The sequence below is a fragment of the Phoenix dactylifera genome, chromosome 7 (assembly GCF_009389715.1).
Source record: "Phoenix dactylifera cultivar Barhee BC4 chromosome 7, palm_55x_up_171113_PBpolish2nd_filt_p, whole genome shotgun sequence".
NCBI lineage: Eukaryota > Viridiplantae > Streptophyta > Magnoliopsida > Arecales > Arecaceae > Phoenix > Phoenix dactylifera.
The window spans coordinates 5,006,327-5,021,575 of NC_052398.1; the positions used below are offsets into that span (position 1 = coordinate 5,006,327).

Below are 15,249 nucleotides of genomic sequence, written 5' to 3' on the forward strand. Positions count from 1 at the left end.
ATCCGTTACCAAAGCTAGAGAAGGAGAAGGAAAGAAACAGCAAGCAGGGGAGAGAGGAAGAGAGTGATTTTAAGTAGGAGGCCGCGACCGGTTCTCCTATTTGGAATGAATAGGAGTTCAACCGTGAGTCAAAAAAAATTGTGAAATTCAAAATAGGGGTTTAGCCGGCTCAAAAAATTTCGTGATTTTAAGTGAAATTGACCCGCCTGGTTTTTGCGGCCTCTGCCGACCCTTCGCCAGTCTCTCTCCTTCTCTCATTTTTTTTTATTTTTTTCATTTTTTTTCATATAGGTGTGGTAGAGTCTGTACCAATTTGTGCTGCTAGAATCGTTATGGTGACCCCATGTCCGGCGCGTGTAAGTTGCTGTTGCCAAAAAAAAAAAAAAAAAAAAAAAAAAAAAAAAAAAGAAAAAAAAAGAGGAAAGAGAGAAAGAAAAAGAAAAAGAAAACGAAAAAGAAAAAGAGAATCGGTAGGGGGTGTGATGCCTATTTTTCCGGACCTTGCTACAGCACCTAATTCAACCCGGCGAACTGGAAAAAATCGGGCTTTATTCTTATCCGGTTTTATCCGCAGCCTGCGTGAACATGCTGTCCTCGACCGCTACGGTAGTCGCGCAAGTAGACGGACAAAGACCGACCGACCTACACGATGAAGCCGATTCCACCACAAGAACCCCAGGCCCAGGCGGCGCTCGAGAGCTTTCAATGGCTTTTAGAGCCGTTACGTTATCTACCCTCCCCTCCTGCTCTCCCCACGTGCCTTTGTTACGCCTGGAACTCATCGAGGCCGAGAGAGCGCGAGATATCAAAGAAGAAAGGAATCTCAGATGAGGTAAGAGAACCCAAAACCCAGACTCTCTTCGCCTTTTATCCATCTTCTCGCCCATTTCCTTGTTTCCAGGGTTTTATCAGGGTTTCATGGAGGTCCGGAATCCCCACATTACTCTCTCCCGGAGGGACAGGATTTCCGCTTCCTCTTTAATGGCTTCTTGATGGGATCAGTGTTCAAGATTATTATTATTATTTTTTTGTTGAGGTAGCAATTCGCTTTTCCCATGGGTTTTGGATTGCAGATAACTGCGCTCTTTGGAGGTTTGCATTGGAGATTAGGACCGGTGCCGAATTCTGGCATGCGAGTACTCTAAAGACTCTGGAAAGACTGAAAAATGCGGCGTTTCGTTGATGATCTTAATGAGCACTTCAATGGTTTTGTACCACGGGAGTGTTATCCCTTTCAGGAAGGTCAGACTTTGGTGGAGGCGATCTTTTGCCTCTAACATGTTTGCATTTGCTCCTGAGAGAAAGCGTGCTTTTCGTTTGGTTCCTTGTGCGAAATATAAACACACCAGGAAGAGAACCTGGTGGCAGAAGTTCTTTTCCGATGATGTTGGCGATGGCAGCTGGTTTGACTGGAGCACGGAGGATGTGCTTGGTGATGATTTTGGCACTGATGGAGATGATGTGGCAGAAGAGATGTCGGAGGATGAAAAGTTTGAAGCTTGGAAGAGGAGAGCTGAGGCAATATCTGAGCTCCGTGAAGCACAAGAAGATGCAAGAAATGCAGAGGGTCGGGCATGGGATGATTGGCTTGGGGGAAATGGGTCATCCAATGTAAATACTTCGTCTTGGTATCAAGAATGGGATGAAGCAGCAGAGACATCGAGTGAGGTATCTGATGATCCAAATGAGACAATGCGAGAGAATGGTCTTGTTAAGGCCATTAAAGATTCAGTCAGTGAAAGTGATGACGAGTTGTTGTAGCCAGGCACCATTGTAGATAGAGATGCAGTTCAGTTTTGAAGGACTTGGATGGTCATTTTTCTTGCTGAATAGATCTAGTGATGAAATAATGGTTGCCCTAAGTAGTCCTACAAAAGGGCTTTGTAGACAGAAAACCGAGTCTTCTTTCCAAGGTCTTATTCCCAAGAAAAAGATTGTTGAGTTTTGTCGGGTTTCGGGCATATGGTTTCCTAAATATATTCCTTGACACTTGGTGGTTCAAGCTTGATGAATTTTTAAACAGATTGTTTGTTGCCGGTATTAAAATTGTTGAGGAAGAGGTAGCTTCAACAGCAAGGCTAGTGAGCTAGTAAGTGAACTAATGCTTGCCCTTTAAGTTCCTGGTTTCTACAACCCACCATCATAGTAAAGCCAAGAACAATCTTCTTATGGCAACTAACTGTTATAAAATCCTAAAATCACAGTGTATGTCTTTTGATCGCCGTTGTTAAACCAAAAAAGAAAAAAAGTTAAGAATAAAGTAAAGACAAAGTAACTAATTGAAACATGACCAATGGTTCTTTGAAGCTGTACACATCAAAGTTCCTAAAAAGATTGGAATACAAGAGAAGTGGAATACAAGAGACTCATTTTTCTCTAAAGAAATAGCAAATCTATTGCCACTAATTGAAACAAGTATGTAAACAAGTTTGGGATTTGGATATACGGATTATATGAATGTGGTACTACTTGTTGAGTGGCTTTGGTCTGAAGTTTGGGATTTTATTTATCTTTTCCCACTCCATCAGATAGGTTTAGCGCGTGCCTGAAGAAAAAATGTTTATTGTAGAAAAAAATCAAAATTCTGCCAAGCTTTGTGCAAATAATTTCTGACTTTATTTTTTTAGCTCTAGTAATGTGATGCTTGCTTAAGGATTACTTCATTGTGCAAGTCTAATGTTTAATTATGTGAAATTCTTGCAGTTACAGCAGTTAAGGATAGCTCTACTCACTTTAATATTTTTTCTGTAAATCTAAGCCTGTTAAAGTCGGCCTGCCCATTTATTATGAATTTAGAAACCAAATGATACTTTTATAGACATATTGTGAAAGAGGAAATTCTAAAATCAAAATGTAATTAATTTGTCAGTGCTTTTTTTGCTATTTCACATTAACTGCAAATGTATCATGCTTTTGATAATTTTTTAACCTTTTTCAGGACGGGGTTCCTTTTTACAGCTGTAGTAACCACTGGAGCCGGATTTCTCAGTTCTTTCGCTCCCAATTATTTATCGTTAATTATTTTACGATTTATGGTCGGTATTGGACTGGGTGGTGGTCCTGTGCTTTGTTCTTGGTTTCTGGAGTTTGTTCCAGCTCCAAATAGAGGCTTTTGGATGGTCATCTTTCAAGCGTTTTGGACTGTTGGCACAATATTGGAGGCATCACTTGCATGGGTATGGCCAAATTTTCTTTATACTTTAATTTCCTTTTACACACTCTCCCTTGCAGTTTAATTTGTGCTGTAAGCACATTCTTTTACTGTTATTGGAGAAAATGCTAGGACCTGTGTGGGTTTGCAATTCTAAAACCATACACACTTGTGAACAAATGACATAGGATGTGAATCAGATTTGCACTCAATGTGCTCATTTCTTGACCTTTTCTGCTAATTGTTTCAACAACATCATTTAGGTTTAGTTATCAAATTTTGAATGCACTCGTTTTTTATCAATATAGATATAGGTTAGACTGAATTATTTCCTTAATCTTTTTGAATGCAATATGAATATACAATTTTGTATTTACAATAATCAGATCTGGAAAGATGAGTTTTCTCTACCACATGTAGCATCTGTGTTGTCTGGTGGTTATTTTCTCATGCCAAAGATCCTTCCATATGAGAAATTTGAAGTTATTTTGTTTTTAATGTTCAACTTATTCGTAGTTGTGCAACACCAAGAATGCAGTTTCAAGTGTAACATCTAGATGAATAACCGGTGTTTTCTGATTTGCAGGCTATAATGCCAAATTTTGGCTGGAGGTGGTTGCTAGCATTGTCTTCTTTACCATCATTTCTCCTGCTAGTATTTTATGCTGTCACACCTGAGTCACCAAGGTATCTCTGCATGAAAGGCCGAACAGTTGATGCAATGCATGTCTTGGAGAAGGTGGCCATACTGAACCATGTGTCGCTCCCTTCTGGCATGCTTATTTCTGATCACAAAATCGAACTTGATGAAATACCCAATCCTTCGGGCTTTGATCTTGATGAAAATCCCAGCCCTTCTGAAGTCACTGGTTTAGTTACAGTTATGAAGGAAAACTCCAATGAGGAGGATATGGATTCTAAAATAGGAGGCATCGGTGCATTTTTTAGGCTTCTATCACCAAAATTAATCAGATCAACTCTTCTTCTTTGGATGGTTTTCTTTGGGAATGCATTTTCATATTATGGCATTGTCTTGCTGACCTCTGAGTTAAGTAATGGAAATAGGATATGCACATCAAATGAGATGCAGTCAAGCCACTCAAATGGTGCCCGCCTCTACAAAGATGTATTCATCGCTAGCTTTGCTGGTAAGATTTGTTTCAGCGTATACTTTTTTTTGTTATATATTTTTGAAATATGTCAGCTTGCTTATCTGTCTGAGAGGTTTCTTTCTTTTTCATTTTTTCTCAGAGATTCCTGGACTTGTTTTATCAGCTGCAATGGTGGATAGGATTGGTCGCAAGCTTTCAATGTCTGCCATGCTTTTTATAAGTTGCATTTTCTTATTCCCACTGGCATTTCATCAGACAGAAGCATTAACAACAGCCCTTCTATTTGGTGCTCGAATCTGCATCTCAGGGAGCTTCACAGTCGTGTACGTCTATGCTCCAGAGGTTAGTATCAGGAATTCAGATCTATTTTATTCCATTGTTTCTTATGACAAACATGTATTGTAAGAAGCTTGTCATACTGTGGTTGTGATCCCACATAAAGATGAACTGCAAGACTGGATCCATAAATACAGTGATTTTGCACATTTTCAGAGAACATGTTTGGTTTGGCAAGTCAGGCAATCCATTTGTTGTATTTAACATAAATGATAACAAAAATACAGCTTCTTTGGTGTAGCCTAAAATGGGACTTAGTAGAGTATCATTGAGTGCATTTTGTTTGTCTTTTGATAATGTCACATATCTATCATGTGATTCTGTACCATTGCTCAACACTGTACAAAATATTTTTGCCATTTTGTGCAGGCTCCAAATGGACCTCAACATGTTAAGCGACACTAATTTTTTATAGCATTGTCAACTAAAAACATTGCTTTGTGATCTTTGATTCTCACAGTTCATGATTCATGCAATAAACACAGTTTTTTGTGTTGATCTGGATGATATATAATGCTCGTGACTAAATCCTTTTACACGTCAAGAATTAAATCAAAAAATTCATATTCTGCCTCTTTAATATGACACTGGCCCACCTTTTATTTGATTTGGGAGAAATTGGAAAAATCGAATGACTTATAAAGTACCTCAAAAAAAAAGGAACATGAATATGCTGCTCTGCTTCAGTTGCCACTTTTTTTGCATATTCAGCATGATTTGGTTTCCATTATATTGCCACCAAGCAACTCTTATTTTTTCTGGTCAAGTGAAAAAGAAAGCATCATTTGCCGGCATATTGCAGCTCCTAGGAATTCATCATCTAACTCCGGTAATCTAATTTTTTACCCTTTTCTTCTGCCTTGCTAATAGATCACCAGAAGCATCTACTTCTATTGACATATATACATTGCCAAAAAAAATTAATTGCTCTATTGTTGCATGACCATGGAAATTCACAGAATTTCATAAAGCTTCTGCTGCCGGGTGTTGTTACTTTGATCACTTGCCATATGCATTATTCTAGATACAAGACTTCTTGCGGGATCTGAATTGGCCTTGTGACTTTTTTCTGTCAGATATACCCAACCTCCGTCAGGACTACTGGCATAGGAACCGCAAGTTCGGTGGGAAGAATCGGTGGGGCTGTGTGTCCACTTGTGGCTGTCAGTCTGGTACATGCCTGCCATCAGACTCTGGCAATTATTTTATTTGAACTTGTAATATTCCTTTCAGGAATGGCCGTGTGTTTCTTCCCCTTTGAAACCAGTGGCCGCAGACTGAGTGATTCTTTGTCAGGTTGAGATTAGCAAACTGCTTCTAGCATCATTTCCTCATATTTGTATGAACTTTACTGTGTTTTCTATTTCCTTCATTCCTTGTGGTATATCAGTTTCAGGTGCCGTGATTTCTAATGATTTGTCTCATGGATGCTTTTTAAGTCATGAGTGGCTGCAGCATGGGTTCACAACCACAAGCCCAGAAAATATCACCAGCCAATATAATTATGACATCTCTGCAGCTTTCTACGAGAGTTTGTTTGTGAAGCTGGTTTTCTTAGATATTGTACAAACCTAGCGTACCCGAGTCCTCGTTATAATAGACACTAGTACCACGACTCACTGGTGAAGGAAAGAATCATAACTCAAAGCATATTTTTATGTCACATGAAACAGTAACTCATGATTACTCTAGCAATCTCTCTTTGTGTTTATCCCTCGGTTTGTTCAAAGCATTTTGCATTCTTTTGTGTAATAGCAGGATTTCTGCAGTCACAACCGTTTGCCATTCAAACCAGATGGATATTTTCTTATGCAAGTAGACAGCATCACACCACTGCAACATGGCTATAAGGTTGGGTCCATGGTGATTGCGTTGCTTCCCCACATCCTTGCATGTAAAATATTTGGCATCCGGTAGACCGATTACATGGTTTCAGGATCATGAGAATATACATAATGAGGGGGCAACCAGTCAGCTGATTGTTAATGGTTAGAGCGAGCATAGCTAAAATTTTTCTGTTTGTATCAAAATCTGGTATACCGACTTGTTCCCTCTGTATTGACCATATGATACCAGCAAAGCACCAATACATTAACAAGTTGGTTTGCTGTGTGAGTCAGAGTTGATTCGTACTAGCTTAAATTGGCTGCAACCACGTCCTTTGTAGAACTGGACCACCTGATTTCCGGCGGTAATATGTCTAAAAATGAGGAGCCAATCTCATCATCGATCTCAAGAGGATCTGGACTTCACCCGTTCCGGTATTTTGCGTGCGCCCGCGAACGCCTCCCTACAAGGGCCCTTGAAGCAATTATCGAGTTTCTAAGCTGCATTCTGGAAAGAGACCAATACATGGCGTCAACTAAGAGTGGACTTCTTATCCTAGTTATCATATAGCCTCGGGGACCTGGCCACCGGACAAATATAATCGAAGAGTACCTACTTACAGTAAATGATACAAACCTGCACAATGTAATAAATATTACTTCTTGAATTTTTCCCATCACCCACAACATCCTACTTTTTCCGTGACATGACCTACCAACCAGTCGGTTTTGAGTCTTTTGACGCTTTCTTACAGAAATACAACATGGCATCATCGGCACTGCAAAAGGGTGCCGCATCATGTTAAATTTCGATAATCTCCTAAACAAATCATAGATATTACAAAAATCAAAAATAGAATCAATTTTTTTAATATCTTCAGTATAATAATAGCCATCATGCTGTAAATAAATTGGACTAAACCAACATAACTTTTATTTCCCCTGCACGAGCAGTTAAAAGTGTCAGCTGAAAACACCAAAATCTATTAATGCTTGGATTTAGCAAAACCTTGTACACAGCCCACCTAAAAGTTCCAAAAGCGGCCAACATTGGCAAAGTAAAGGATACCATCAACAACAAAAAAAGAAAAAGGAAACATGCTGCTTTTAACAAACACGGTATTCCTGAACCAGTTCTGCCACAGGCATATAGTGAATCTTAATGGTAATTCGGATAAAATACTCATTGAAGGAAACCTAGAACATTACCTGATTGCAAGTGCGAGCATATTATGGAACACTATAATCAAGTTAGACCCCATTACATGGTTGCAAGTGCAAGCATATTATGGAACACCCTAATCAAGTTTTAATTATTTTTTTGCTGCCAGGAACAGGTTTGCAGCCACTACAACATCAAGTACATAACCAAAGACGCCATCAGAATTTTACGCTTCAAAGCTCATTCTCTACCACAAGCCATGCCTCACCTACAAGAGGAAAATAAAATAAAATGTTAGAAATTCAGCTAGAGCAATCATATTGCACACGAGAAAGATAGAAACCCTTAAATATAGTTTGATGGGGCTGCCTTCTCCAAAACAGATACGGAATACAAGAAAGCTACACTGGCAAGTAAAACTCCATAGCTCTCAGGAGATGTTTCTCATAATTCATATATTTCTTCTTTCCTAAAATAAAAATATGTTGCAGAAGAAGCTCCATTCGCTATTTCTACTGAATTGTATGTAATTCCTTTTGCGGATCATACATCACATCAAGATTGCGGCCAGATTGTCCATGCAAAAGAGGACCAAGCAAAAAGCAGCATTTCTTACGATAAGACAGCCATCTACATGTGGATGTACTATTCTGAGTGCTCATGATAAAATTATACATTCTGTTTTTTTGAGTGAATGATACAATAACACTTCATTTTGCATGCCACGGACAATTGATTCTTATTTGCTGAGTTATGATTGAAAGGGTGCAACCATTTGGGAAATTCAGGTCAGACCACATTAAATTTTCTAGGAAGCAAATAATAATGTTCACCATTTCTTAAATTATGATTAAAAGGGTGCAACCATTTGAGGTGGTTGGAAATTCTGGTCAGACCACATTAGATTTTCTGGGAAGTGTAAGCAAAATAATGCTCACCATTTCAGGTACAAGAACAGGCGCATCAGTGCCTGCGTCGGCCCGCATCTTCAGTGGAACGATGGTCATACCTATCATGCCTTCGGTACTGCCGAGAATCTTCATATCTTCTCCTCTTAGCACCATCATAGCTCTGCTCATCTTTACTGTACCTTCTGCTACCATACTTATCTTCATTTACATGTTCTTCTAATGCCCGTTTATCACCAACTTTTTGCAATACGGAGTTGTCCTCCCTCTTCCGTTCTTCTCGGCTTCCATGGTAGTTCTTATGACCTCTGCTCTCACTCTCTCTCCTTCTCTCCCCTTCTACTAAACCAACACTAGTAGATTTCGATTCCCGTACACCAGCATATGGGCGACCATGTACAGCCTCTCTCCTTTTCTTTGCTTCCTGGCTTCCGTGGTCATCAATGTCCTTCCTATCTTGCCTTGATTCAAACTGGTTAGTTCTTTCAGCCTTCTTTGGAATATCTGAGTATTCTCTCTTAATACTGTCATTACCATTTTGACGCTCACTTCCAGCATTTCTGTTATTATCCCGCCTGCCTGTTTTTCTCCTATCCTGCTTCACGGGCCTATTGCTATTATCAGAATTTGTGTCACTGCTAGAGTAAGAGCTCTGGCTTCCACTGTCATCAGTCACTGAATCTTGCTTCTGTTTAGATTTACTGTATTTCACAACTTGATTGCCAGCAGTTTCCTTACCACTATCAGTATAGGAGCTCTCATCATCAGTATCATGCCTTCTCCCCATTCTCCTGTTACCACGTGTTTTCCCTTCAGCAACCTTCCTTGATCTAACATGATGAGATTCATGAGAAGCACTATGTTTTCTGCTCTTATTTTTCTTTTCACTGTCAGAGTCAAAATCATAATTCATATGCCATCTGCTTAGTTTGCTACTCTCCATCCCTTTTTTTAGGTTCTTTTCATCTTCAGTATCATAATCTGGATCCTCAGAATCATGTCTCCTGTTTTTCTCATGTTTCTTGAGATTGATGGCAATTTTCTTTTCACTGTCAGTATCTGAGTCCTTGGTCTTGCGTCTTTTGCTGGATTCACCATGTTTCCCCATCCCCTTTGTTCTCCTTTTCTTTTCATCATCAGTATCATATTCTGAATCTTCAGAATCATGCCTTCTGCTGCTTTTTCCATGTTTCCTATAATTGATGGCATTTTTCTTTCGATCGTCAGATTCAGAGTCGCTGCTCTTGTACCTTCCAATGGGTCTGCGATGTTTGTCTGCTTGCTTTCTGCTTTTCTCATCATCATCAGTTTCTGGTTCCAAATCATCAGAGTCATGTCTCTTATTTTTTGTCCATTGCCTCCCCACATGTTTTTTCTTGTCCTGAGCATTTCTGTCTGAATCTGAATCAGAGTCATGTCTCTTATTTTTTGTCCATTGCCCCCCCACAAGTTTTTTCTTGTCCTGAGCATTTCTGTCTGAATCTGAATCAGTATCATGCCTCCTATGTTTCTTGACATATTTCTCTGGTTCTCTTCTGGCATTTTCCTCCTCAGATTCACTGTCAGAATCTGATGATGAGTCACTAACAGAATCGGAATCATCAGTTTGCTGATTTTCATTCTTCTTTCCTTGCATTTTGAAACCCCTTTTTTTGTCCTTCTGACTGCTTGGGACATCAAAATCATGTCTGCGTGCACTTTTTCCAAGCCGCTTCTTGCTCCGGACATCAGAATCATCTTCAGAATCATGTCTGCGCACACTTTTTCCATGTTTCCTCTTTTCCAATTCAATACTTCTACTGCTATCACTATCGGAACCATCCTTGTATTTTCCCTTTCTGATATCTTTGTCATGGTGCTTCAGCTCATCATTTGGAGACCTCCTGCCTTCATTGTTCTTCTTTTCCTTCTCGTTTATGTCCTTCAGACCTTTCTCACTTCCGAATCTTTCCACCACCTGTTTTTTCCTCTTACTATCCACATGTCTGTCATCATATTTTTCCTGTTGCCTGTCAGAGTCCTTTGGATTCCTTTTATGCTCTTGATATTTCTCATCAACAAGTTCTCCAGGCTCTAAGTCACTTTCTTTGTCCTGCTGATTTTCTTCTTGTTGTTCATGTTCAGATGATTTCTTCCTGTCTTCTATCTTAAGAGCTGCTCTCAAAGTTTCAAGTTGTTTCTCCTTAAGTGCAGCAATATGATGGGTCTGTGTATCTGTAAACCTAAAACATAATAATACCATAAGTAAAACTGGTTAAACCTTAAAATATAGTTAACACCCACAATGCAACATCCAAATAGGACCTTTCAGCTTATTCAGCCCTATCTTTCCTTTAAGGAAGATTGAGAAGTAACTACTGAAACAGAAGCTTTAAAAAAGCTCAGGGCACACATAAACATTCAGATACTTATGGCACATTAACAAGCAATCTATAGTTAAAACATAAATGTCACTTATGGCACATTATGTTTTCATACTGTGTGCTCCTTTTTACCAACCAAGGTTTAGAGTACCAGTACACATTCTCATAGTCACCACAGTTATCAACATAGAATCTGGTATGGGAAAAAAATAAAGAAGTCAGACGGGAAATGATGACAGAAAAAAAATCATAATGTCAGAAATGAGATATGCTATGTTAATATAGGCAGAAAATTGTATATATCAAAAAAAATCTATGAGGTGATATGAAACTATGACGATTCTAGTTTATGTATCAGTTTCTTATTGTTTTCTTGTGCTCAGCAAAGTTTGATAAATTTCATATATACAATTTTATATGGATATTTGTAAAGTCTCCTTATAATAACACTCTCCACATGCTCTGATGTGAGAAAAAAGATGCATAAAATGATATTATAAGGGTGTTTTTATCAAGCCCCTTTCAACCATTGATCCCGGTTTATAATAATATACAAAAAGTCCCTTTTCCAACAGGTATCTTGTAGGAGTTCTCATTCACATGTAATACAAAAGTGGGAAACCCAAATTTTGCACTTCATAAAACAAATGCTTTGCACCAGTTTCTCAGTTCAGTTTCCCAAGAAACCCTTCTCAATGTGGGAATCATCCCAGCATCTATACACATAATGGTACCTTACTGATAGGTTAGGGACCAGTACATTACACTTCCATACCAAACTATAGAACGCCTGCATGTGCCAAAACAGCACAAATGAGCATATTATACATGTACCTATACGATATTCGCATGAGAGCATACTGGTACTGATATTGTATCCGATGCAGTCCAGGATGCACCGGCACTTAAATCCTTATTATTATCTAACCTTCGATATATAGCTTATAGAAAATTACAGAGCTAAGCTAATCCTACCACTGCATCGACCTTGATGAGAAAATCAATTCATCATTTTAAGAGTCAAATTTAAAATAATTGTATAGATCTAAATCATTACTACAGAATATCATAAACTTGAGTAGCTTTCGGTAATCCAAGCTGTAGACAAGCAAATTGTTCTTCTCAAAGAAATCATTGATGCTTTGAAATCCTATGAATGTACGTAAGAAAAAAGACCCTCTACTATGCAAATTTGAGGCCCTTTCCTTTGCTTTCATTTTTCATCTTATTAGCTGCAAATGTTAAGATTTCCATTTTAGAGCTTATTTCAGCGAAAGGAGGTTGAAGCATATAAAAATAAGAAAAACTTTAAAAAATGAACAAGAATATGAGAAAACATGAGAATGGGAATCGAATATAACAACAAAGCAATAAAAATATGGTAAGAATCAATCAAGTATCGACTTTGGCATATTCCCAATTGCTACATCAATGCTTTAGCAACACAGAACAAGCCAACAACAAGCTAAAGTCTTTGTTTACAACTTAAAAAAAAAAGGTGCATTAGGGCATCAGTGTGTAATCATCCATGTTTTATATATCTTAAAATAGGATCCAAATTAACCATTTCATTCAAGGATGAATAGGTAAAAAGGTAAAAGGAAAAAGCCATACATTATTCATTTGAAAACAAACCCCAAAAGAAGCGAGTTGCATATCAAGTTAAATCAATCTCTATGAAGACAAATATGGCAAAATATATCATAATGAGAGAATGAAAAGAAAAGGAATAATGTTCTTATGGTGCCAGCATAAAAAGTTGGTAAAAACTATTGCTGCCAAGAGACCTAGGATTAATCCTTCACCAAGATTTGGGGAGTTAACAAATATCTGAGAGAGCACTACCTCATGTCAGGTAGCCCAATTCCTACAGACCTTGTCTAATAAAGACATAAAAATGGAAAAGGATTAATGTTTTGTGTTTACACTTGTTGAGCCATGGATACCCTAGAGAAAGATAGCAATAGGGGCAAGACAAGGTCTTATATCAAAACTTAAAATGACAAAAAGAGCATGCACTCCAGAATATCAACCCAACACTTGTAAAGATTGATTAGAGTGCATGATAGCATGATAATCATACATTCCAAACAAAGTTATTCAGGGGAAAATATGGGTCTCCAAAGTGTTATACAAGGACAAATGAGAAATTGCCAAATGTCATCCGACCTATTTTGGCACATAACATGCACCACAACTCTTATAAATCAACTTAAACATCAAACATCCTAGCATAGGATGCATGACATCTATATTAATTTGTCTTATCTAAGTCTTCTCTACAAAGCATTTTTCCAATGAGCAAAAATGTTGTAACACTTAATTCCCAAAAGATTACCAACCACCAGCTCACATCATTCCTTTCCCAAGACGTGAAGGAAAGGCATGACTCTTGCTGTATGAGAGGCAGATAAGAGAATCCAACATCAACATCATCCAGCAAGCCTGTATTATTGCATTTACTAAAAAGGCACTAAAATCTTCCTTCAAGCTTCTCAGTACCTTGATAATGCCTCTCCAAGCACACAGACCACTCTTGAAGGTACTTGGGTAAAAGTATTTTCACTCTTAATCTGATTCCTTAACCTAGCATCCTTATCATCCACAAGGCTTGCCAATTCTTTAGTCATAATGCATCCACATGCTCTAACTACAATGAAATTGATCACTCCCCTCATGAGAAACCTATCTCTCTCCCCACTCAGGGTTGTAGGACAACATTAGCACATAGCTAGAATGACCCGAAACATAGCTTTATTTTAATAACTAAACCAATGTACATAAGGCAACTTGGCCCTCTAATCACATTGTCTAAATTCTTCATGCTCAATTAGTTATTGATATTCCTTAACCGACGACTACCTGAAGCTAAGCATAGGTTTTAACCATTCCCACCCATCCATTTTTGGTTACTAGCCATCTCTCTCTCTCTCTCTGTCTGTGCATGTGCACGTCCAACCAATCTGCGACTATATACACAAAATAAGACAGAGTATGGAGCATGATCTCAACGTATCTACAGTTGTCCACTCACCCCCACTGGCATATTGTTACCATGTCCCTTGAACAAAAATATTTAACATGCATACCTTGATCACAATCTGTCTACCATATGCATGTACCAAATGAACCAAACTGTGACCCACCAGAAACTTACAGATTCATCCTGCCGACCAAAGACATACTTAACCCATATCAACAAAGTTTAAATATAATACAATTACAATATGAAACGGACCGTGATCTAGAATTATTGTTATTCAAAACAGATATAGATGTTCAGATACACTTCCCCGAAGTCTTCATATATGCCGATCCAAATTAGCCAGAAAGAAGTTTGCCAGTGCCTAATAAAACCAGAAACAAGATGATGCTATAGACTTCCAACATATTTTAAGGGCATGAACCTGAGGGTATATTGTTCTGAAACGAGAACTCTTTGATTGTCATCAGCAACTCAATTATAGACTTGACATTCATTAAAATGAAAAAAAAAGAGACCCAAACAACACCTTTTTTCTTGTTTTCTAAGCTTAGGGATCTTGGTGGAAAGCATTAAAACCCTAGGTTGGTGAACCAGGGAAACGACCTCCCGCCCCAAAATTTTATGAATAATCAAAGATGGCAACATAAACAAGAAAGCAACAGACAGAAATAGAAGAGAGAGATCAAAACCTCTTGCCGGGGAGAGGAGGAGCACCGCTACGTACATCAGCGGCGGCGGCGGCCGCTTCAGCCTCCAGGTTCTTCTGCGTTTCCTGGAGCTTCTCGGCGATCTCGTCCTCCGTGTAGCCCTGATCTGCTAGGGTTTCCTGGAGGACGAGGAGGCGGAGCTGGATCTGGCGCTTGCGGTCGTGCTCGAGGATGTCCTTGTTGGGCTTCCGGACGGCGCCCTCCGGGAGAGCGCCGGCGCCGTCATAGGAGGCGTCAGCCCTGGCGGGGACGGCCTTCGGCTTGACGAAGAACTTGTTGGTCTGGATGTAGCCGTTGGTGCCCGACCCCCGCGGGGTCGTCAGCCCGATTCCGTTGTACATCCCTCCCTTCTTCTTCGAAAGGAATCAAGAATCGATCGATCCGAACGCCGAATCAAAATCCTTGGGATCAAAGACAGCAAGGGGGTAAAGGACGAGCCGGACGAAACCCTAGAATCGAGAGAAAGAAGAGGATGACGGACGGATGGGCACCCTCGATTGGTAGATATTATATAGAATTTTATTTAATAGTTTAATTTATTTAACAATGTCGGTTTCAGGTGGGTCGGGTTCCCAGGCACCTCAACCCATGCCCGACCCGAAATTTTCATCGGTTTTGAATTCTCTACCCTGGGCCGGTACAAGCTTTGAATGAACCCTCCCAGGGCCGGCCCAAGTTCTTGTAGTGCTCCAGTTGGC

General features: G+C 39.2%; 2 protein-coding genes across 4 annotated transcripts; one reads left to right on the plus strand and one right to left on the minus strand.

The window, feature by feature from the left end:
* The first annotated feature begins 555 nt into the window (after positions 1-555).
* Positions 556-6,310, plus strand: LOC103699607 (organic cation/carnitine transporter 7-like). 3 transcript variants are annotated; one of them, XM_039128047.1, is made up of 7 exons: positions 559-832; positions 902-2,089; positions 2,939-3,176; positions 3,738-4,299; positions 4,403-4,605; positions 5,676-5,895; positions 5,990-6,310. In XM_039128047.1, the coding sequence occupies exons 3-7, from the start codon at positions 3,033-3,035 to the stop codon at positions 6,172-6,174; spliced, it is 1,314 nt and encodes a 437-aa protein (XP_038983975.1). In that variant the 5' UTR covers positions 559-832; positions 902-2,089; positions 2,939-3,032; the 3' UTR covers positions 6,175-6,310. The 3 variants fall into 3 exon arrangements, with proteins under 3 accessions (XP_038983973.1, XP_038983975.1, XP_038983974.1); XM_039128046.1 differs by having other exon boundaries at positions 1,074-2,089; XM_039128045.1 differs by lacking the exon at positions 902-2,089 and having other exon boundaries at positions 556-832.
* A 1,201-nt stretch (positions 6,311-7,511) lies between these two features.
* Positions 7,512-15,047, minus strand: LOC103696708 (serine/arginine repetitive matrix protein 2-like). The gene is made up of 3 exons (XM_008778407.4): positions 14,534-15,047; positions 8,526-10,717; positions 7,512-7,855 (listed from the first exon to the last, which is right to left on the minus strand). Exons 1-2 carry the CDS (start codon positions 14,890-14,892, stop codon positions 8,551-8,553), a joined length of 2,526 nt encoding a protein of 841 aa, XP_008776629.3. The 5' UTR covers positions 14,893-15,047; the 3' UTR covers positions 7,512-7,855; positions 8,526-8,550.
* Between the last annotated feature and the right edge of the window lie 202 nt (positions 15,048-15,249).